Source organism: Myxine glutinosa, chromosome 1 (genome assembly GCF_964187855.1).
Source record: "Myxine glutinosa chromosome 1, kmMyxGlut1.1, whole genome shotgun sequence".
NCBI classification, from domain to species: Eukaryota; Metazoa; Chordata; class Myxini; order Myxiniformes; family Myxinidae; genus Myxine; species Myxine glutinosa.
In genome coordinates this window covers 188450812-188473352 of record NC_136261.1, presented here as the reverse complement: position 1 = coordinate 188473352, position 22541 = coordinate 188450812, and the positions used below count along the sequence as shown (strand labels likewise).

The 22541-nt window shown below is 42.7% G+C and overlaps 1 protein-coding gene across 1 annotated transcript in view; it reads left to right on the top strand.

The window, feature by feature from the left end:
* Nucleotides 1-5023: 5023 nt before the first annotated feature.
* LOC137433456 (calpain-1 catalytic subunit-like) overlaps nucleotides 5024-22541 on the top strand; it is a 38245-nt gene continuing 20727 nt past the window's right edge. Inside the window, exons 1-7 of the mRNA XM_078772306.1 lie at nucleotides 5024-5209; nucleotides 12250-12319; nucleotides 12645-12763; nucleotides 15285-15421; nucleotides 17260-17431; nucleotides 20577-20660; nucleotides 21584-21669. Coding sequence (XP_078628432.1) covers nucleotides 5024-5209; nucleotides 12250-12319; nucleotides 12645-12763; nucleotides 15285-15421; nucleotides 17260-17431; nucleotides 20577-20660; nucleotides 21584-21669 — 854 coding nt within the window. The remainder of the gene's footprint in view (nucleotides 5210-12249; nucleotides 12320-12644; nucleotides 12764-15284; nucleotides 15422-17259; nucleotides 17432-20576; nucleotides 20661-21583; nucleotides 21670-22541) is intronic.

Genomic DNA, 22541 nt, shown 5'->3' with positions numbered 1-22541 from the left:
TCGTCCCAATTGAGAAGCGTATTGTTTTTGGGGTCAAAAGGTCAACAAAGGCCAAAGGTCACCAACTTTGCCAAATTTCTAAAATCCTCAATTTTCATCCGATTGACTTGAAATTTGAAGAGGACTTGCATATCTGGTCACTGAATTCAACCACCAAGTATTTTTGAGGTCAACATAGGCCAAAAGGTCAACATAGGCCAAAAGGTCAACATAGGCCAAATTTCTAAAATCCTTAATTTTCATCCAATTGACTTGAAATTTGAAGATAACTTGCATATCTGGTCACTGAATTCAAGCACAAATTATATTTTAGGTGAACATAGGCCAAAAGGTCAACATAGGCCGAATTTATAAATTCACCAATTCCCATTTGATTGACTTGAAATTCTAAGAGGATTTACATATCTGGTCACTGAATTCAACCACCAACTATTTTTGAGGTCAACATAGGCCAAAAGGTCAACATAGGCCAAGTTTTTAAAATCCTCAATTTTCATCCAATTGACTTGAAAATTGAACAGCATTTGCACATTGAGTCACTAAATAGGGAAACTAACTATTTTTGAGGTCAAAAGGTCAAAGGTCAACTCAAGGTCAACCTTACAAAATCATCATTTTTCATCTGAAAAATCGTCACTTTTCTTCCTGTTGACCCGAGCTTTGATCAAGATTGTCAATTTTAAACTTGATGAAACGGAATTTTTTTTCTTGGGGGTGGGGGGCGGATTTTGCAAGTATCGTGCTCCGCATGACGTCTTCTTGTTTTTTCATTGCCTGTTCGTTCACAAGCCATTTTATACTAACTATATTCAGAGGAGAGCCTGGTGTTGGCTTAGCGGTTAGGGTGCCGGCTTGGGATCCTGCGTTCGAATCCCGGTCGATCGCTGAATTAACGCCAGGGGGTTGACTCAGCCTGTCATCCTTCAAATTGAGTACCAGTTTCACTGATAATTCCCTGCGTGTCGTAAGAGGCGACTAACAGGGTTGGCGGCAGAAAGGGCATCCGGCCATAAAACATTGCTTCAAAAAGGGGACCGCGGTGCCCGAAAAAGGCCAGCCCCCGCTCTGCGGGGAAAAATGGCCTCTAAAGGTGGTTCTTTTTTTTTCTATATTCAGAGGAGTGCAGCTTATGGAAGCATGATGTCCTGACCCTATGAGGAATTATGATAGCCATCCTGAAATTTGCTTACATTCATTTAAAATTTCTCTTTACTATAAGAAAGATGTCTGGCTGTCGTCTGTCTGTGTGGTGCCATTTTTCTCAGGGATGGCCAAACGGGTCTTCGGCAAACTTTCAGAGGTTCATCAGTGAGTGCCGGGGAATGTTTCAGTTTAATAATAAATAAATAAATTAAGGTAGAATTTTAAAAATTGCTTTATCCATAGTGCATTCCTTAGTGAGTGTAGGGGAGTGTTTTGGCCATCACAAAAAATAGGAAAAAAAACAAAATTTGATTATTTTCATAATGCTAAAAGGATTAGAACAAACAGTACAGACAACGCCGAGTACCCCTGCTCATGTTAGAAATTATTCATATAGAGCAATTGTTAGAGCATCCATTCCGGGTCTGAGAGGTCGGGGGTTCAAATTCATTCCAAAGACTTTAAAAATGGACGTGCTGCTTCCTTGCTTAGTGTTCAGCATTTAAAAGGATAAGAGCACGGACAATCCCCATAGGTTAGAATCCATGGGAGGAGGAAATTCCTCCTTCGGAAGTGCCCTGCTGTGTGCGGTGAGAATAACGACGGCATTGTTGTGACTTCACTAGTACCCAGAGTGCCCCAGGAAGTGACGACACTTCTCCCAAGCTCAGTGGCTGTTTGTCTCATCTAACAGTCCTGTGTTGTTTCGTGTATTCGTTTGTATTTCGATGGGTGTGAGATGTGTGTGTTGTAGTTCCACTACGAGCATTACTTAGTTCCTGTAAAGAAAAATGTTTTCCTTTCAATTATGTGCCGTTCCTAATAGCCAAGCTGCAATTGTTTGTTTATTACAATTTTGTTTTTCTCTCCCATTTAAAGGATAAACGATTTCTCCAGCAGGCGGTGCACTAAACTTTTATGTGAAGGGACTTAAATGACTCTGCAGTTCCCACAACAGTCTCAGATGACCACCAGTGATTGCCTGTGCAAGGTTGACAGTCCTTGAGCAGCGAGAAGAAGTGTTGGCGTAAGGGTTAGGGTGCTGGCTTGGGATTCTGAGGTCCTGGATTCGAATCCCGGTCGGTCGTTGAATTAATACCAGGTGGGTTGACTCGGCCCATCATCCTTCCGAGGTTGGCGAAATGAGTACCAGCTTACTGGGATGAATGAGCGATTTGAGTGTCCTGTGTAGGAGTGGCGACCCGACCAGGATTGTGCCCAATAGCCGAGAAACGTCTTCGGGGGCCATGTGCATCTGAAGATGCAGGAGTGGTCATCATTATCATCAGTGATACAGCGGAGATATTCGTCCTATTCCATTGCAGTTTCCCACCAATATTATATGTCGGTCACGTGGGTGGGTTTCCTGATGCCATTGGATCTCTCATTGGGGTCTCTCACTTCACCATTGCAGACAGGTCGGTGGTCTCGCTGTCTTCTACCACCTCCTTTGTGGTCTTACACCCTCTGCTCCTTCTGTGCTTTGACTCCCCCCCCCCAACCCCCCAAAGGTTTCTGTAGGGCACACATGGTCCACCATCAACCCCTTTCTTGTGGCACCCACAAAATCCAGGATCACTGCTCACCTCCACTCATTTGTTCCTCTTTTTCCCACCCGTGGCACCAACTTCCATAACCTCTTTAATCTCATTCTCTCTTCCAGGTCTTCAAGACAGTGTTCACCACCCCATCTTAGACCATCCCCAATCCAAAACCATGGTTTTTTCTACCCTCGTTAACCCCCACCCCAATCTCTCTTCCTTCCAAATTTCCAGTTTCCCCTCTAGAGTTTCCTTCTGTATCCATCTTGACCACGTCATGCATCCTCTCCTGTCCCCCATTGTTTGTCCGCCTTCCGCTACCTTGTCCTTCAACTCTGCTGTTCCCCCTTTCTCTCTGCTGTTCCTTTTGGCTTGTTGCATCCTGATCCGTTCAGTGTGCTCGGATCTCTTCCACGAGCCTCGACTATGTACAAAAAAAACAGGGAAGAAAAAGGATAACAATCACGTGATGCTTTGCCAAAAACTCATTTGCCTGCGCAACGTGTTGTGCAAAATAGAAATCTCTTGGTTATAGCAATTTTGATCAACAGCAAATCTGACCTTCAACATCACTCATTACAGGACACATTGTAGTAACAATGACTGAAAAATGCAGAGAGTTATTTAATTGGCCTGACCCAATTAAATTGTCCCAGAACTTGATTGTCAAACCTCGTGCGAAGATGGTCGCATCAGCTGATGTCCTTATAGCAATTCGTAGGATTCATCTAAAGCGTATTTTCCATCTCATCTTGAACTAAATCAACATCTGGTGATGGTTCCTCAACAAGGTGAGTCTTCAAATTGTTCAAGATTGTTGAAACGTTCGAGGCTGTGATTTCGATAGTTTAAGAAGTTCTAATTATGTCTGTGTAGAAAGTTTGATTAGTCCACCATTTTCTTTTTATGCTTCCACCGACAAAGTCGCCGGAGGCATTATGTTGTCCGTCCGTCCGGGCTAAACCTCCTTTTTCTCAGCAACCATATGTCCGATTGAGACGAAACTTTCAGGGTAGGAGTGACAGCCATGCAGAATGTTTTTTAATGATAATTGTGACGCCATAGGTCACGTGGTATGGCAGCCATCTTGGATTAAAGGCAAATAATAAAAAATATATTTCTCGGAAACCGCTGAATGGAAAATTTTTAAACTTGGTACATTCTCAAGTACTCCCAATGCGGAACAAAAGCATCATAATGATGACATCATAGGTGAAGTGGTATACCAGCCAAAAATGTTTTAATCGAAATCCTTATCCTAAAAATCTGAAATTGCACGCACATGATATATGACCCATTTGTATTGAAATACGATGCACGATGCCATATTGGATTGAAGGAAGTTATTAAATAATTATATCTCTGAAACCGCTCAGCCTATCGATGCGAAATTTTACAAATATCATCTAACAGCACTGTTGCATATAGTTTGAAAATGATGATGTCATAGGTCACGTGGTTTGGCAACCATCTTGGATAGAAAAACGAACCTTATCCGATCAACACGAAACTTCACAAACGTGATCCCCTACCCATACATATGCAGAGTGATGGCATCTACCTATTGTGGGACTATGCGGAGGCATATTGGTGACACAGTCGCATTGTTCTAGTTATTCTTTGTATACAAAGTCTAGACTCATGAAAGAGTGAGACCCTTAGATACAGCATTCTTTGTCCAGGGGCATGCTTTGTATTATTGGGATTGTTTAGTATACAGATTCAATCGTTCGAGAAATGTTCAGGATTTATACACTTCAAACTGCCTCTTAGGTTTGTGGAATAAATATCGCTGGTGTGATTGCATCACGTGATGCCGGTACTTGTACAAACATTCACAGCAGTTGACTAGGAAAACATTGATGTCGAAGGCACAACAATGCCATGTGAAGTTCATACGTGTTTTCTGCTCTTCTCCACTCATTACTGACAGAGACCTTCAATGGCTGGAAGGTTGTGGAACAATTGCACTGGAGGTTTTGCTGTAAAATTGGCAACGCCTTCTTTCTGCATCACCTTTATCCACTTCTCGTACTCCCACCCTCATTCCCTCTCGTGCTCTGTTTACCTCGTGTGTGTGCTTCAATCTGCCAATCTGATCCCACTCCTGCAACCACTTACTGACTGACGCTTCTCGCCCAACTAATTGCTCCACCGTTTGTCTGATCCACAGTGCTCCGACTACAAGACGACAAGTTAGTATCACTTTATGTTCGCCGCACACTACATTTGTACATCGGTGTACGAAGCGACATCTTCATTTCATTGTACAATTACTAATACCTCGAATTGTGTCATGGAATCTAACATTGGACCGGATCACTGGAGGCAGGGGCACGATGGCCGGTGCTGAGGGCAGCAGTGCGGAGTGTCCACTGAGTTTCTGCGAACATCAAGACTACGAGGGACTGCGGGACGCGTCTTTGGCCCATGGGCAACTCTTCTGCGACCCGCTCTTCAAACCGGGACCCGGGATTCTTGGGGACAGCGGCCCTGGATGCTCGGTGTGCTGGCTCAGACCTCCGGTACTGGAACCTCATGGAAAGGGATCGTTGGATTCAATTACCATTAATAATTATTTCATGAGAGTTAAAGTCATGTTTGTTTTTTTACTTTGCATCTCTGTTGTGCACATTTTTTAGCACTTATTTATTATTATCGACTTTTAATATGTTTTTATGAAATGCAATTAAGGGTTAATTTATATTCCATTTATGAGCAATTTTAACTGTTTCGTGTGATTGTTATTTTGGGAAATTTAAGTAAACTCAAGCCTAGGAAAAGCCTCCTTCTCTCATCTCATTGTCACTGCACATGCATTGCTGCTTTTGAAATTTATTCATAAATGAGAAACTGCTGAAATTTTGCATATTAGGGCACATGCCTGGTCACATGACTTTCTTTTTGTATGAAAATTAATTAAAGGCAGCCAACGTACTGATTCCTTCTCAGATATACAACATATAAAACGAGTTATCTACTATAAATGGATGAGGTGTGTGTGTGTGTGTGTGTGTGTGTGTGTGTGTGTGTGTGTGTGTGTGTGTGTGTGTGTGTGTGTGTGTGTGTGTGTGTGTGTGTGTGTGTGTGTGTGTGTGTGTGTGTCATACTTTTTGACGTCTATTAATTAATTACGTACTATTCAATTGTACCTTTTAACCCTTTGGACTGCTGAGACGCCTTAGACCTTGGAAGACCCTTTAACGCTTGAGACCCAAAAGTCCCCAAGGACCCAGATGACCCAAAAGTCCCTGAGGACCCAAAATACCCAGATGACCCAAAAGTCCTTAATGACCCAAAATAACCAAAAGTCCCCAAAGACCCAAAAAGTCCTTGATGACCCAAAAGCCCCCGAGGACTCAAAAGACGCAAAAGTCCACAAGGACCCCAAAAGCCCTTGATAACCCAAAAGTCCTTAATGACCCAAAAGTCCCCGAGGACCCAAAAGACCCAGATGACCCAAAAGTCCTTAATGACCCAAAATAACCAAGGACCCAAAAAGTCCTTGAAGACCCAAAAGTCCCCGGGGACCCAAAAGACCGAGATGACCCAAAAGTCCCCAAGGACCCAAAAAGTCCTTGATGACCCAAAAGTCCCCGAAGACCCAAAAGTTCCCAAACACCCAAAAGTCCCCAAGGACACAAAAGTCCCCGAGGACCCAAAAGACCCCTTTGAGTCCGGCAGGCAGGTATGCTACAAGGCCGTGAAGACATATGAAAATTTGGTACAATGGACCAACGGGCCCCCTAGTTCCTTAAACTGTGATGTGAGTATTGTACTTACCGAATGAACAGAATGTCTCAAGAATTGTTAACGATCTGAAAACACACGATTGTGAAAAACATTAAGTGCAGTCCGTTAGTGGAATAGGAAAGGAAAAAATAGTTACAAAAACATGGTTTGTGACATAAAAAGGCATCAGCAATCAGACAGCAGAAAGTGGTAACAGGAGGGGATAAGTTCATGATATTATAAACCAAGAAGATGGAAGAGCTAAAGTAGAAAGCAAGGAGTTTGATATAGTTGCAGGAAGTGAGACTTGGTTGAATGAGGCGAGTAGTTGGAGGACAGGACGAGGAGACTAGAAGATGCATAGGTGTGATGGGGAAGGGAAGATAGGAGGGTCTGTCGCAACCTAGGTTATTATTGATTACTATTGTTTCAAGAGTGATGGATGACATTAAGTAGGCAATTACTGTAGAGTATTCTCTGTGAATTGAGATTGTAAGACTAGTGAGATACTTGTAAGATGTATTTGTAGGCCTCCTGGTAGGAGCAGGAGAGAGGGGTTCATGAAGACTTCAGAAATACCTGTGGGAAGAATGGAGTGTTGATTGTGGGGGGTTTTAATTTGCCAAGGATAGATAAGGTCCAGGAATAGGGAAACAGTAGAACCAGTAGGAGAATTTTCTAGATTTAATCCAAGATTGATTTTTAAACCAGTTTATAGAAAATCCCATGAGGGAGGGGTGGGTGCAGCGTTCGATCTTTTCAAAACAATTATCCCAATATGGTGGAGGGGGTGGAGGTAGGAGAACATATTGGGACAAGTGACCACAACATCGTGTGTGCAACTATATTATTGAGTTGTGGAGTTTGGAATAGTAGTGATAGGGTATTAGATTTCCCGAAGGCAAACTTTGAGGGTATGAGAAGAGAGTTACGTGCTCTGCATTGGGAAAAGATAACGAATGGGCAGTCTGCATCAGATAAATTAACAGAACAATTGTGCAGGGTGCAGAGTAGGTATATTCCAGGGAAGTGCAAGGGCAGAGGCACAAGGAGACTGTAGTGGATGAGTAGGGAAGTAAGCAGTGTTATTAAGTTCAAGTAGGAGGCATTGAGGAAGTCGAAAATAATAGGAAGAGAGTCCGACTCATACCAGTCGAGAAATAGAGAGATGCTGATTAAGAAAATAACCCGGCAAGCCAAAAGAGAATATGAATCAGATAAGTCGAAAAATCTTAAATATAACAGCAAAACATTATTTTAGGAGATCGGGGGTAAATAAAGCTTTGTGGATGAAAAACCTAGGAACAACCAAATTCAACATCAAAATGTATGTTCATTTAAAATATAGTGTTGTTTGCAAAGACCACTTCAAGCTGTCAGCGTTCGTATTTGATCAAAATGTTCACTACTGGGAAACAAGCCTCGGAAATTGATGACACACGATGCTGTACCGACATTGGATAAGAGTTACCTGTTGATTTGAAGTCAGGCCCATGTGAGCCAAGCTAAGAGCTAGTCCTCAAGTAGTTATCTATATTACGAGAATACTAGCAGAGCCTACCTGTTGCTTTGCTGATGGACCAATTGTTCACTGTGTCGGTATTGAGTCTGAAGATCACAATAAACTCTACCAGCATATGGGAATATATTGTTACGTTTGGAGGGGGTAGGCAATGATTACCTTAGTCCAGGTAGAATTGCATAGGTAGTGTGCTCCGACTGTCATGATGAAGAAGAAACCCCATGTACATAAGTAGGAAATTTGTTTAGACCGGATGTCGTGTAAGCGTGTGTCTTCATTCCCATCACGAGGGGTGGGGTTATGTTAATTAGTTAGGGATTATGGGTAATTCATCCCCTGTATGTAATGGCCTTTGTTATTTTTCCTCTGTTCCTTATGACACCAGCAGCACACACACAAAGCCAGGAAATCGCGCATTTATAACACGAAATAAAACCAACCGGAACAAGCCGTTGAACAATACCGCTGGCACTGCCAGCCGCGACATCACCACATTAAGCAGGCAGGGCCATAAGGCCACGCCCCGGAGAGCAGTGATTGGTCCGGGACCATGGAGTGATGGGATTGGTGCCGCTGATTGGGGAGTGCACGAATGCCATCGGAGGAGGTGGAAGACCGGATAATAAAAGACGAGTCCTGACATTTTGCCCTCTTGCGCGATTTGGATTTTCTAGAAAGCGACCACTGTTTGTGTCGTCTCCTCTTGGCTTTTCTCATGGTTTCCGGATCTGGAGGTGGATGGTCACCGATAAGCTTCTTGCGTGGGTACAGTCAGTACGAGCAGTCCCGACATTTGCTCTTACACTTCCCCTTCTCTCTGCTCGTCTCTTGGCTGTGGACGTCGATAGCGAACAGTCATGATTGTCAACAGGGGTGTGCCGTGGTCCTGCAGACGGTCGCGGCTCGTGCATTCTTTCTTCTTGGTCCGGGCGTCATCTGGGTGTGCTGAGAAACGTGGGTGCTGGTGCAGTGGACGACGAAGACAAGCGCGGCTGAGTGGGTGAGGGGGCGCTGAGGCCTACTTCCCGCCTAGGCCTGTGCTGCGCCCGGATTGCGCGCTCGGGCCTGGACGATTCCCGACGGGGTTCAAGAGCCGCCCGGAGCTAAGTGCCCACAAAATAACACATATTTAATTTCCAGTTATTTTTCTCCTTGTGCTGTTTCACGAGTCTATGTAGGGGTTGCTCCATTTAGGATTTTATATTTTATTGTACACTATTTTGTTGCCGGCATTTCTTTAATAAAGCCGGTATTTTTGTACATTTTAAATTCTGTGTCGGCTTGAATTGATAAATTATTGCAGGTTCAAAAACGGCAGGTGGACCCGTGCAGGTAAGTGCTCGCGGCCCTTCTCCCACTCCCCCCCTCTAGAGTCCCTGTATAGAGAGAGTAGCGACAACTAATGATTTGACGCCATTTTGAGTCCATTCAGTGCGGAGCCGCCGTATGGTGCTAGTGCATTGAACCGTGTATTCCATTATGTTCTCTATGTATGAGAGATGGGAATGGTCTTTTCCATGTTGATAATGAACAAATTATGTGAAGATGACAAAATAGAAGATTTATGACAACTAAGAGCCATATGATAAAGAAGAAAATCACAGAGCTGGTTGTGATTTAACAGTCACAGACATTTAGAACCATGACAAAGAAGGAATGAACTAGACAGGTACACGTGCTGCTTATTTCAGCCTCATTTTAATTTCACGGAGGCGAGAGCGAGACTCGAACTCTCACCTCCCTGCTTATACATGTACAATACAATGTTAAGAGTTATCTTTGTATTTCTGCAGTTGTTTGACCTTGTTTATCATGTGTGGGTATATATTTGTGTTTGTTTAATTTTCATATTTAAATTATTAATCTAAACTTTGCTGCATGTTGCCGATCATATATTAATCCCACCAAAAATAGATTAGCCCCCCTACCCCCGGCCCCCTCTTTCCCTCTCTCCCTCTATCTCTCTCTCTCTATCTCTCTCTCTCTCTCTCTCTGTCTCTCTCTCTCACACACACACACACACAATCTCTAATACATATACAAATTACATATTTACAATCACACACACACACATACACGCATGTGCTAATGCACACACATACAAATTATAAATTGAAAGTCACACACACAAACACAAGTTAATGTCCTCACACATTCAAATCAACAGAGACAAATACATACATTCAATGCATGCCCCCCCCCCCCCCTTTCTCAGTTGTGGCATACAACTGTATCACTGGCATGAATTGGTTTCTAGCAAATTCTTTCTGAAGCATCATTGAAAATTTTGAATGACAATAATCCTATCTTCCATGTGAAAGTACAAAAAATAAAACTTATTTTATTATTTGTTTTACGAAGGTCTCAGAGACCATTGTGAAAGGCTTTGAACTCATTTACGATTAATACTCAAACCGTGAACCTGTAACCTTCCACTTTTATAGCAAATTACATAATTTTGTTAAAAACAAAGCATGTCATTCACTTCTTGGAGTACTAACTACCACAGGCAGGAAAGTGCCTTTAGCAGAGGGCATTGGTACATGTATATAAACAACAATTTGTAAGTTTTGATTCATGTACCTCAAAACAGAGTATACAACTATACATGCTCAAATTCTCGTCATTCATAAAGAGCTCCTTTGCGAGATATTCATACAGTACATTTATTTATTTTGCAACCAATTTGCAAGCAAATGCAACCAACCAACCCTGCCTTTAAAGAGTGGGCCGAGTTAGCCCGGATCCGTTCTCCGTTCATTCGTCTTTGTTTTGACTTTAGTTTGACCGGAGTTTGACTTTGAGTCTGAGTCTGACTTTGGAGACATGATCTAGACCCTATATTAATTGATCTAGCTCGAAGACTCTAACTCAAACTTAATTTTAAATAAAGATGCCTTCCCCTTCAAGTGCTAATTAATCCACGAGCAATGGATAACAAGCCTGTAAAGCCAAAGCAAAGGCCAGTCTCACTCGCAGCACACAAATATACGCATATGGGACCATTACCACCATCACACTGACCTGGCAGAGAACTGACGAAGAAGTTACTTTCCATCCAACACGACTGACTCTGTTCTCCCAGATTTTCCATCTTTTAGCATTTGATGGAAATCTATACATCTTGAATCCCTTCTCCGTTCTATCTGTGCACCCACAGGCGCTACAACCTGTCATTTTGTCGTAAAATCGATGTAAAACACGAATGAGAACGCTGCGTACAGCGGGAACGTTAAAACGCTGACCGATATGCGTCCGATCCTGATCCTGTCCGCGATGGACTCAAAATGGCTCCACGCAATCATGTGACTAGATTTTTCCGGACCCTCTATGTCGCAACTCTGTATATAAAGGGACTCTACCCCCCTCTTCCCATCCATATCCTCCCTCCCCCCAAAACATACAATAAATAAAGAGAGCGGGAGATAAGGGGGAGAGAGGAAAGCATACAAGCACAACGACAATATAGAACAGGGACGTCGGTAGATCTGTGGAAGGAAGAGGGCAGGTTGGGCAGGGGTTTGGAGGTTGGGATGGGTGGGGGTGGGTGGGGGGTTGGGAAGGGGTACACGCTATAAAGCAAATTAACACTACTCGGAAGTTTGTTCACAGAATTACAAAAATTGGGTCTAAGAGGATTTAGCGGGGGTCAAATTGGATCCAGGTTTGAACCCCCCAAAACAGGTATTTGCTTTCTTCTCAGAAACTGAACACACAATTTCCATGAACCTTGACCACAACCTTCATCACCCGTGATGTACCAAAGTGTTTTGACGGCATTTAAAAAATTGGGGTCGAACGAGGTCTACGTGGAGTGGGGCACGCACAGTGGGGGGTGGGGGGGTTACTCGCCCCAAAATAGATACTTTTTGTTTGTTTATTTAAAGTCATATGATTACGTTGGTATGATTCCACATGCTGCCCTGTCTTCTAGTAAGCATTGAAATTGGTTTAAAATACCTTTAGTCAGTGTAGTATACTGTTTATTCTACCAGGTGAACGCCAGGGGTATTGGCTCTATCTTTTTAATAATTGAATTGGATAGATATACAGTGGGTATGTAGAAGTAGTGGGGTTCAGGTGTGGGGCAGGGATGGGCACTATTTGATGTCACAAGTTTGATGGACCGACTAGCTTCATCTTGCGTTGAACTTCCTGATAAATCCTTGTAGAGGCTTTCGTAGCGTTAAGGACAGGTGGACAGCCACGAGACATTATGATGCGATTATTTATTATTTGACAGAATCTGTCTGGTCTGAGGGTATCATGTGCTATGTATTAATCGGAGGTGCATTTATGTGAGTTGAGCAGGAGATATGTCCACAACCATACTTCATCCTGGAAGGTGCTACAACCACAGACATCTGCCAGGGAACTTTGTGTAAGCATATAAAGTAGTGATGTGTGGGTTAAACAATCATGCGGGAATTGTGAAACCGAGGGCGAAAGAGGGTCATGGGTTCTATTTAGTATATCAGGTCACATGACTAGTCACATTACATATACACGATGGCCTGGTTTTGCAGTGTGGTTTTAATGCAAGTTTAAAAAGCTCACTAACTTCCTGTATCCCGTTGCTGGGGTGATCTCAATTTCCTACTGCGTAATTGCAAGCACAATTCCTATATCATGAGTTTTTTTTATCCTTCTTCTAATAATTTAATTGTTCTGTTGTGCAAGTATATGTATTCATGATGTGTGTGCAGGGGACTGCTGGCTTCTCGCAGCCACGTCCTCCTTGACCCTTGACCAACGGCTCTTCGACCGTGTTGTACCACCAGGCCAAGGCTTTGGGAAGGGCTACTGTGGCATCTTCCATTTCAAAGTAATTATTGGGTAGTCAACCTGTGACATCTTTTCAGGTTTACCCTTTTGTCAGAGAATTTAAATGTTTGAAAAAAATGAGTAAAATTATCATTTATCATCATCATCATCATTTATCATCATCATCATCATTATCATTATCATTTATTAAAAACTAGCCGAAAGCACACGGCGTTGCCCGGGTTCTTTTTGAATGAATTTACTACTATAATTCGGCTTTTACCTCGCGGCCGTAAAAGATTGACTACTATAATTTAGCTCAGCTTTTAATTGCGAAATGGGCCCAGCCCAGCCCAAGCGGCCTCGACCGGCCTCGCCACCTCGGCTATAACCTTCCCGGGGCCCGTCCCAACATTTTTGGTTCTTTTTGAATGAATTTACTACCATAATTCAGCTTTTACTCGCGGCCATAGAAGATTGACTACAATAATTTAGCACAGCTTTTAATTGCGAAATGGGCCCAGCTCAGCCGAAGCGGCCTCGACCGACCTCGCCACCTAGCCTATAACCTTCCCGGGACCCGTCCCAACATTTTTGGTTCTTTTTGAATGAATTTACTACCATAATTCAGCTTTTACTCGCGGCCGTAGAAGATTGACTACAATAATTTAGCACAGCTTTTAATTGCGAAATGGGCCCAGCTCAGCCGAAGCGGCCTCGACCGACCTCGCCACCTAGCCTATAACCTTCCCGGGACCCGTCCCAACGTTTTTGGTTCTTTTTGAATGAATTTACTACAATAATTAAGCTTTTACTCGCGGCCGTAGAAGATTGACTACAATAATTCAGCACAGCTTTTAATTGCGAAATGGGCCCAGCTCAGCCGAAGCGGCCTCGACCGGCCTCGCCACCTAGCCTATAACCTTCCCGGGTCCCGTCCCGACATTTTTTGTTTCAGAGGTTTCCTCCTATCTTTCACCGTTCAGGAGATTAGCGCGTGCAGACAAACAAACAAACAAACAAACAAAAACTTTCTTTTATATATATAATAAATAATAAAATAGAAAATAAATATCGAAGAAGAAGAAGATTATCGTCACATAAACCCCATGTTGATGTTCAAATTCATATCCTTGCTGTCGAGCTGCTTATTTCCTCATTGTGATAACCTTTGCCATCTAGGACATTATGGAAACTTGAAAAACAATTGAAGACCATAGAATTATAACCAGGCTAAGTCACATTTTATTTTATTTTTTCCCCGTTTTCACGTTTTTCACGTTTTTCAAAATATTTTTCACGTTTTTCTCGAAATGACTAAAATGTGACTTAGCCTGGTTATAATTCTATGGTCTTCAATTGTTGTCATGATCTTGGTTGGTTTTGGCAATAACTGCTGGCTCAAAACTACACATCTGCTGGAAATCGTACATGTCATGGAGCCAACATACAACATTAAACTACATAACACTATTTAGGGGGTTGTTAGGGTAGAGCAGGATGAACAACTTTCCTTCAATATCTTTCTTAGCAAGATGCTGGGAGACTTCTCTCATATTATTTGGCCTAAAATGGCCAACACGCTCCTCAACATTGATGGCAGAGGAACTTTTCAATACAAACTAGAAGCACACTTGGTAGAGAGCATACCTCCACCAGGCTGAACAGTTTACGTTTTGTATCCCACTGATAGGCTGGATCTGGATTCGGACCTCAACCAAAATCGAATCGACTTGTTCTTGTCACCTGACCAACTCCTCCACCATGTTTTGTCATAACTCGTCCACACCTTTTTTAAATATCATGCTATACATGTAGTCTTTGGCCCTATCACTCAATGGTAAAGATTGACTTAAAAAATTATCTGATTCGAATCCGGATCTTCACCAACATTCAATCAGTTCTTCCTTGTCACACACCCAACATGTCCACCAAGTTTCATCCAAATGCGTTGACAACATTTTGAGATATCGTGCTGATATGGTTTTTTGCCCCATCTCTTAATGGTTAAACATCCTTTAAAATTATCGGATCAGGATCCGGTTCTTCACCACAATCTAATCATTTCGTCCTTGTCACATACTCATCCTCTCCCAATTTTGTCCGCATCTGTCTACAACTCTGAGATATCCTGTTGACAAACAAACAGACAGACAAGGGTAAAAACATAACCTTCGCCCACCTCTGGTGGCACAGGTAAATACAGTATAGCGCAGAGTGTATCCCCATTCCCAAAAATACTTGGAAAGTTTGGGCAGCAAGCATCACCACCACATTGCTAGAGTCGATTAAAATATTGTGAGTTATCAAATTTGAAACTAATTGGGTGCATTTGAGAAAATGTATTATATGAAGGAAATAGAAGACATGTACAACCAATCAATTTTGCACATGAGAAAAGAATCACATTTTCCAACCTGAATGTGGTTCAATCAACCAGGGTCGGTCTTGATGGGACTTAAAGGAAACGACAGACCTGAACCTTTGCCCGCGTACAAAAATGGATTTTATTGATCAGATGTACCTTGTATTTCCTTATTTAATTTAGGATGTCCTCACCCTGCTTACCACTCTGGCTTCAGTTTTGGCAGTATGGCAACTGGGTGGAGGTGATCATTGATGATCGGTTACCATGTGCCATGGATGGACGTCTCCTTTACACCTGTTCCAGCTCCAGGAATGAGTTCTGGAGTGCTTTGCTGGAGAAAGCTTATGCCAAGTGAGAAACACGGCCAAGATGTCCTTTTGACTTGGGCAACTTATCTTCATGGACTGAATCTAAAATCACAGGCAGACTGATGATGTGGTATATGGTATATGGTGTGCAGTTGGTATACTGTTGCTTGGTATAATGGCAAAAATAGCTGTAGTTTGTCTTTACTATTACACGAGCTTGGTTTCATAGACTCTTGGCATAAAATGGACAAATTAACTTACTCTATGGAATTCAAATTTAGAATCTCTACATCGTGAGACAAGCACTCAGACAACTGTGCCAATTACCTAACTCCCTTTTTCCATGATGATAAATACCCGCATCTGCATCTGATTGGCATAACAACAGTAAGTACCATCAACGTGATAAACAGTGTCGGAATTGTGTCGTTTCTCAGTTTCACATCAACATATCCCAGAACGAGTTAATAAAGTTCCAATGAGGAATGGCAATAGGCTGTCATCGAGTGGGCACCTCCATCTTGATTGTAGGATATATTGGAATGGCAATTACATGCCACACAATTCAACAATCATAAAATCCAAATGAACGTCGCGACGTCGACCGATATGCCTCCGCCAACTTTATTACATCATAATACATACTTGTACCAAGTTTGATTTAAATCCCTTCTGCTGTTCTCATGTAACACATTTTTACCTGACAAGACCTTTGACCTTTGACGCCGAAATACAATGAGTTAATCTTTGCATCATAAAATATACTTATACCAAGTTTGGTCAAAATCCCATCACTGGTTCACAAGTTAGTGCAGTAACAATTTTTTTAACCTAATGGGACTTCTGACCTTTGACATCTTGACCCCATAATCTAATAAGTTCAGCTTTACGTCATTATACATACTTGTACCAAGTTTGACTTAGTTCCCTTCAGCCATTCTTAAGTTATTGTGGTAACGAAAACCTATTACAGACTCTGACCTTTGACTTCTTGATACCAAAATAAAATGAGTTCATCTTTGCATTATAAAATATACTTATACCAAATTTGGTCAAAATCCCATTACTGGTTCACGAGTTAGCCTGGTAACAGAATTTTTTATCTTATGGGACCTCTGACCTTTGACCTCTTGATACCAAAATAAAATGTGTTCATCTTTGCATCATAAAATATACTTATACCAAATTTGGTCAAAATCCCATTACTGGTTCACGAGTTAGCCTGGTAACAGAATTTTTTATCTTATGGGACCTCTGACCTTTGACCTCTTGATACCAAAATAAAATGAGTTAATCTTTGCATCATAAAATATACTTATACCAAATTTGGTCAAAATCCCATTACTGGTTCACGAGTTAGCCTGGTAACAGAATTTTTATCTTATGGGACCTCTAACCTTTGACCTTTGATGCCGAAATCTAATTAATTCATCTTTGCCTTATTATACATACCTGTGCCAAGTTTGACCTAGATCCCTTCAGCCACTCTTAAGTTATCGCGGTAACGAAAACCTATCATGGACGCACAGACACCCGGACGGACAGCTGGACGAACAACCCGAAAACATAATTTCATCGGCGGAGGCATAAAATTAATAACTAAAGCATATGCTAAAGGAGGAGGGGTGGAGAATCCCACATCGAGCTTATCACAAACAGGGAGTAGATGTTACAGCAAGGAAGGAGGCAGGGCTTTTTTTAGGATAAGGTGAAGTGATGCAGGATATTAGTTGGTTGCACATCCAGATTTGCTATGCAATGTCAGTGAAATTGTAGATTGTTCCATGATTTTTGGTCGCATTGTGTGGACACTAAACAAGCTAATTCTGAGTTACTAAGTCAACTGTTTGATCGATTTCTGATTTGCTGTAATGATCCCAGGGTAAATGGATCTTACGATGCTCTTCGTTCTGGGAAGATCACTGAAGCAATGGAGGACTTTACGGGAGGTGTGGGAGAGTCGTATGTTTTGCGGACTCAAACTCAGCATCTCCTCTGGAGTACGGTGTTGTCTGCATTGAGTGGTGCCTCCCTGCTGGCCTGCTTCATCAAGGCATGAACACACACGACCTTTTTCCATCAAGGCATGAACACACACGACCTTTTTCCATCAAGGCATGAACACACACGACCTTGAGAGGCCATTTTTCCCCACAGAAGGGGCCACGGCCGGATGCCATTCCTGCCGCCAAACCCTGTTAGTCGCCTCTTGCGACACACAGGGAATTACCAGTGAGCTGGTACTCCATTTGCCGACCTAGGAAGGATAACAGGCTGAGTCAACCCCCCTGGTGTTAATTCAGTGATCGACCGGGATTCAAACCCAGGATCCTAGAATCCCAAGCCGGCACCCTAACTGCTAAGCCAACACCATGTTGCACCAGGCAACACATGACCACACACTAAATCAGGGGTTCATCCCAACCTTTTTTGTGTGTATGGCCTCCTTGGCTCCTAGAGCATATCCCCAGCACCCCCCTCCCTTTCGCGAGGGTCGAGTGGCGGAGCACGTGTAAGCCAGCTAGAGGGGTCTGGGGGCACGCCCCCCAGAAATGTTTTGATTTTAGATGCTCTGTGGTGCATTCTGAGAGGTGTTTTTTTCCTTTAATTGGCTATTTTGTTTGTATGAGAATTGGTAAATTATATATTACACAGAAAATGAGGAATTCCAAGTAGCCAACATGAACATTTAGTTTCTTCGTTTTTTCTGTTCCTTACTGGCTCCCAACTACATCGTTTTTGGAAGAAGCAAACAAAGCAACGTCGCTCGAATGATGCATGTTTGATATGAGATTTTAATATTATCAGTAGCAACACTATGGACAGCATAAAATAGAACTATCACACAAGAAAACAGTATGAAAAGGTTCCAAGTCAAGAATATGTGAAAACTAAAAACCTCTGTTTTGTCTGTATTTAATGCAGTGTGTTATAATCTCACAAAAAGAAACTCAATTCGACAACAACTCAGGTAATCAAAACTAGGGACGCGGTGCATGCGCCGTAAAAGTGAATTAAAAACTCAGTGGGATGGCTGAAATTGCATTTTAGCTACCAATTGAGGTATCCGTGGTTGTCACAGTCAGGGCACAGCGGAGGTCATCTTCCACGTAGAGCCGATTACGCTGTTTCGATTTGATATTCAAAAGCGTGGAAAACCCCACTTCGCAGAGATTGGTAGACGAGAATGGCAGAAGCACTCAGATAGCTATCTGGCTGATATTAGGGTAGCGACCCATTCCCACCCAAAACTCCGTCAAGCTCTTCTTTTCGAATGTGTCTTTGGCAAAAGAATCGTTTCGGAGATCCCGGAATTCATTTTGCATTGCCTCTGGCAAATTACCCCATGGCCCCCCGAGAAATACACCATGGCCCCCAGGTTGGGAACCACAGCACTAAATCATCACATCTACTCTATTTGTCTATACATTGACTTTCCTCTTGCCAGTGCTTTTTTCCCTCCATCAATTTTTGTCTATGGATAAATATTTGTCATAGAAATGTTCATCTTGTGCAAATTCCTGTCTTGACTAATGGCATATTTACTGCAATGGAGTGATGAGCTTCACAGGGTAAATTAATCAACTATGGAATCCTTATAATGACTTCGTTTTCTACCTTCATTTGCAGTACATGGTTGTGAGTAGCATCATTTGCTGGGGTGCAGCTTCGCTGTTGATGCAATGCCCCCTGTAGGTTAGAGCAGGAATTGGATTATGTTCAGGGTGTCAGAGATAGCTCGCCGACTCCAAACGCCCACCCCAGGTCCACTTTTTTTGAAATACCGACTTCTGTCCTGGAAGTCCTAGCAGTGTCCATGTGTTTTATACCCACCCCCTACCCCCTTCCCATGCCACCTCCCCCCAAGCCCTCTCTCCCACAAATCTCCCGATGTCCCTGCTTTTTACTGTTGCACTTGTGTGCTTCTCTCTCTCTCACCATCTTGTCTCCCGCTCCCTTTATTGTATGTTTCATGTGTCTGTTTGCTTTTTTGTGATTGATGTCAGCTCTTACACGAGCCTCGATCTTGTATGCAAAAAAAATAAAAAGTACAGCGTGGGATCTTTAACGTCCACAAACTAACGCCAGCTGACGGGACGCCAGTTTAACATCCATCCAAGGGACGGACACGCTGTAGAAATTATTATCTGCATGAATTTCTGCTCACGTGTCGTTATATGCTGGTTAGACGCTTCCTGGCAATCTGTCGTCTCCATTACGCTCGAGGAACGTGGCGAAACGGGAGTAAAGGTGGATGTTCCACCGAGACGCAGCCAATGCTCCCCAGAAGCCGGTCGAAGGTCTCGGCCGGTAAACCTGTCGTGAAATGTCGATTTACAGGAGGCGAAAATACCAATACTCCCGGGTAACCAGAGCGGTGGTTAAACAAAATGGATATTCCACCGGCAAAAGGCGATCTAAAATGGCGGAAGAAAAAAATAAACCTGGGAAATAGAGAAGTTTTTCAGGTTATCATGAGCAGTGAATGGGTGGTTGAAGTATAACTCTGCTGGTAGTCCCAAGGGAAACCAAATAACCGTGAAGTAGAGTGTTTACCACTCCACGTTATCATGACTTTTAGCTCAAAACCCCTCGAGAGGAGAGAGTCCGCGTAAAAAACAAGGGCCTCTTCTTCTTCGTCCTCGTGCTTTGTCCTCTCGTACGCAGAGTTCATTGGTTATTCCTGGTTTTAAACCACGCCCACTAGGAGCGCGTCAGTATGTGAGGAACAAGCTTGGTGAATCGATTCTGCCTGCACCGTCTGTTCATGTAGAAAACAATGCATGGAAAACTAGAAGTGACTACAGCACTTTGATGCCTCATTTTACATGTAAAACAGTTTACAGCTCGGTCAAGATTCCAACCCAGGCTACACAGCTCAGTGGTGAGTGTACATACCCATGGTGATGCTGTTATGCTTCAGACTTAAGGTAGGTATAGGCAGCATGATGATGATACTGACAGATGATCATGATGACACAAATCCTCTTTCTACTGCATGCTTTGAATGCACTGACTGGTCATATTAATTGTTGTTTTTTTGATCATATAATGGGTCAGAAATCTGGAGGAAAGTTATCCATTCTGGTTTTTTATTGGACACAATCAAATGCTCACCGAGTTATCTCCTGCAGTGGAAGTTGACCCCATTTGCATAAAGTCGTGCACTTGCGACTGAGTGACTCCATTCCCCACAGACAAGTCATCCTGGTGAGACTGGTCAAGTGAACAACATGGGACTGGTCATGGGACATGCATACGCCATCCTAGGTGTTGATTCGGTACGTATCACAATTCTGCAGGCCGATGTTCTTCTTCCTCTTTTCATAATACATCAATAACATTTATTCATAATTTTCAACACTGTGCTCTTGGATACCAGTGATGTGAACCAGTGGGTGGTTCGTGTGCAGCCACCCGGCTGCTGGTTGCATCATTTTTCTGTGGCCTCTGATGCAATGCCTCTCTATAACCAGTTATCTGCGGAAGTTGACTAACGGGAAGGCCAGGGTAAGAAGGGACTCGTGATTGGCCAGTGCAGAGCAAGAAGCTACCCGCTGATTGGTGGAAAGAAGGCCAAGGAGGAAGCAGAGCGCCGATTGGCAAAGACCACCGATGACGTCATATTAAGACCACCGATCTGGTTAACCAGTTATCTATAACCAAGGATGACAGACTGAGTCAACCCCACCTGGCGTTAATTCAACGGGATTCAAACTCAGGACCTTAGGATCCCAAGCCCGCCATCCTAACCATTAGGCCAACACCATGTGATATGTGAACCAGTGCATCACATGACCGGAGGACAAAATGGGTTATTTAATTCGCACGACACGTACAGTATATATTGCCAGCGTTGATATTGCCATTGCTATCTGGGACGATGTAAGTAATATCAGGCACGGGAAAGCCATCCAGAGTTTGTCGTGTACTGCATCCACCTCCATAAATTTCAATCACAATAATACGGAAGATCAATTTAGCCTTGGAAGTCAATATAATACCGTATTTAACTTGCAAAATTTACCTTTAGTGTTTTTACGTTGAAACATTTGCATGTATGTATAGAGGTCTGATCTACACACTTCCGAAAGATTCAATGCGACAACAACTCAAATTGGGATCGAAATGCGGAATAATATCCATTGAGATTTCCAATCAGCAATCAAGATGACTTTGCACGTGTTCTATTTCCCTCGCCCAGGTGTGTGTGGAAGGCCACCAAGTGCAGTTGGTCCGCTTACGGAATCCTTGGGGTTACCAAGAATATGCAGGTGCTTGGAATGACAGGTAAGGGTGGATATCGAGAAATTATGATGCAATATGATGCAATTATGCAATTATGACCTTATATAATAACATCATAAGAAGGCTCAGGGTTTGTGACGACGCGTGAAGCCAAGTTTTAAAAAAACCATTAGCACCCAATGAAGGTAAGATGAGGCTCATGCCTCCATTGAAATTGCAGTGACATTTAGTAAGGTGAACATTATCACCTGGATTAAAGGTATATTTTTATGCCTCCACCCCCGAAGGTGGCCGGAGGCATTATGTTTTCGGGTTGTCCGTCCGTCCGTCCGTCCGTTCGGCCTAAACCTCGTTTTTCTCAGCAACCACATGTCCGATTGAAACGAGACGTTCAGGGTAGGAGTGACACCCATGTAGAATGGCTTTGCGATAATTGTGATGTCATTGATCACGTGGTATGGCAGCCATTTTGGATTAACGCAATAATTAAAAAATAATTTCTCGGAAACCGCTGAATGGAAAAAATTGAAACTTGGCACATTGTCAAGTATTCCTAATGGGGAACAAAAGCATGATAATGATGACATCACAGGTGAAGTGGTATACCATCCAAAAATGTTTTAATCGAATTCCTTATCTTAAAAATCTGAAATTGCATGCACATGATCGATAACCCATTTGTATTGAAATATTAAAGTTATGACGTCATAGGTCACATGGTTTGGCAACCATATTGGATTCAACCTAAAACCTTTTAAAAACATTTTCCCCCAAACCACCAAAGCGATCGACTCGAAACTTTATGTGTGTCATTGATTAGGCATGGCGATTAAAATTTGATCACAAAAACGTCATCGGCCACATTGTGCGGCAGCCATATTGGATTGAAGGAAAATATTAAATAATTATATCTC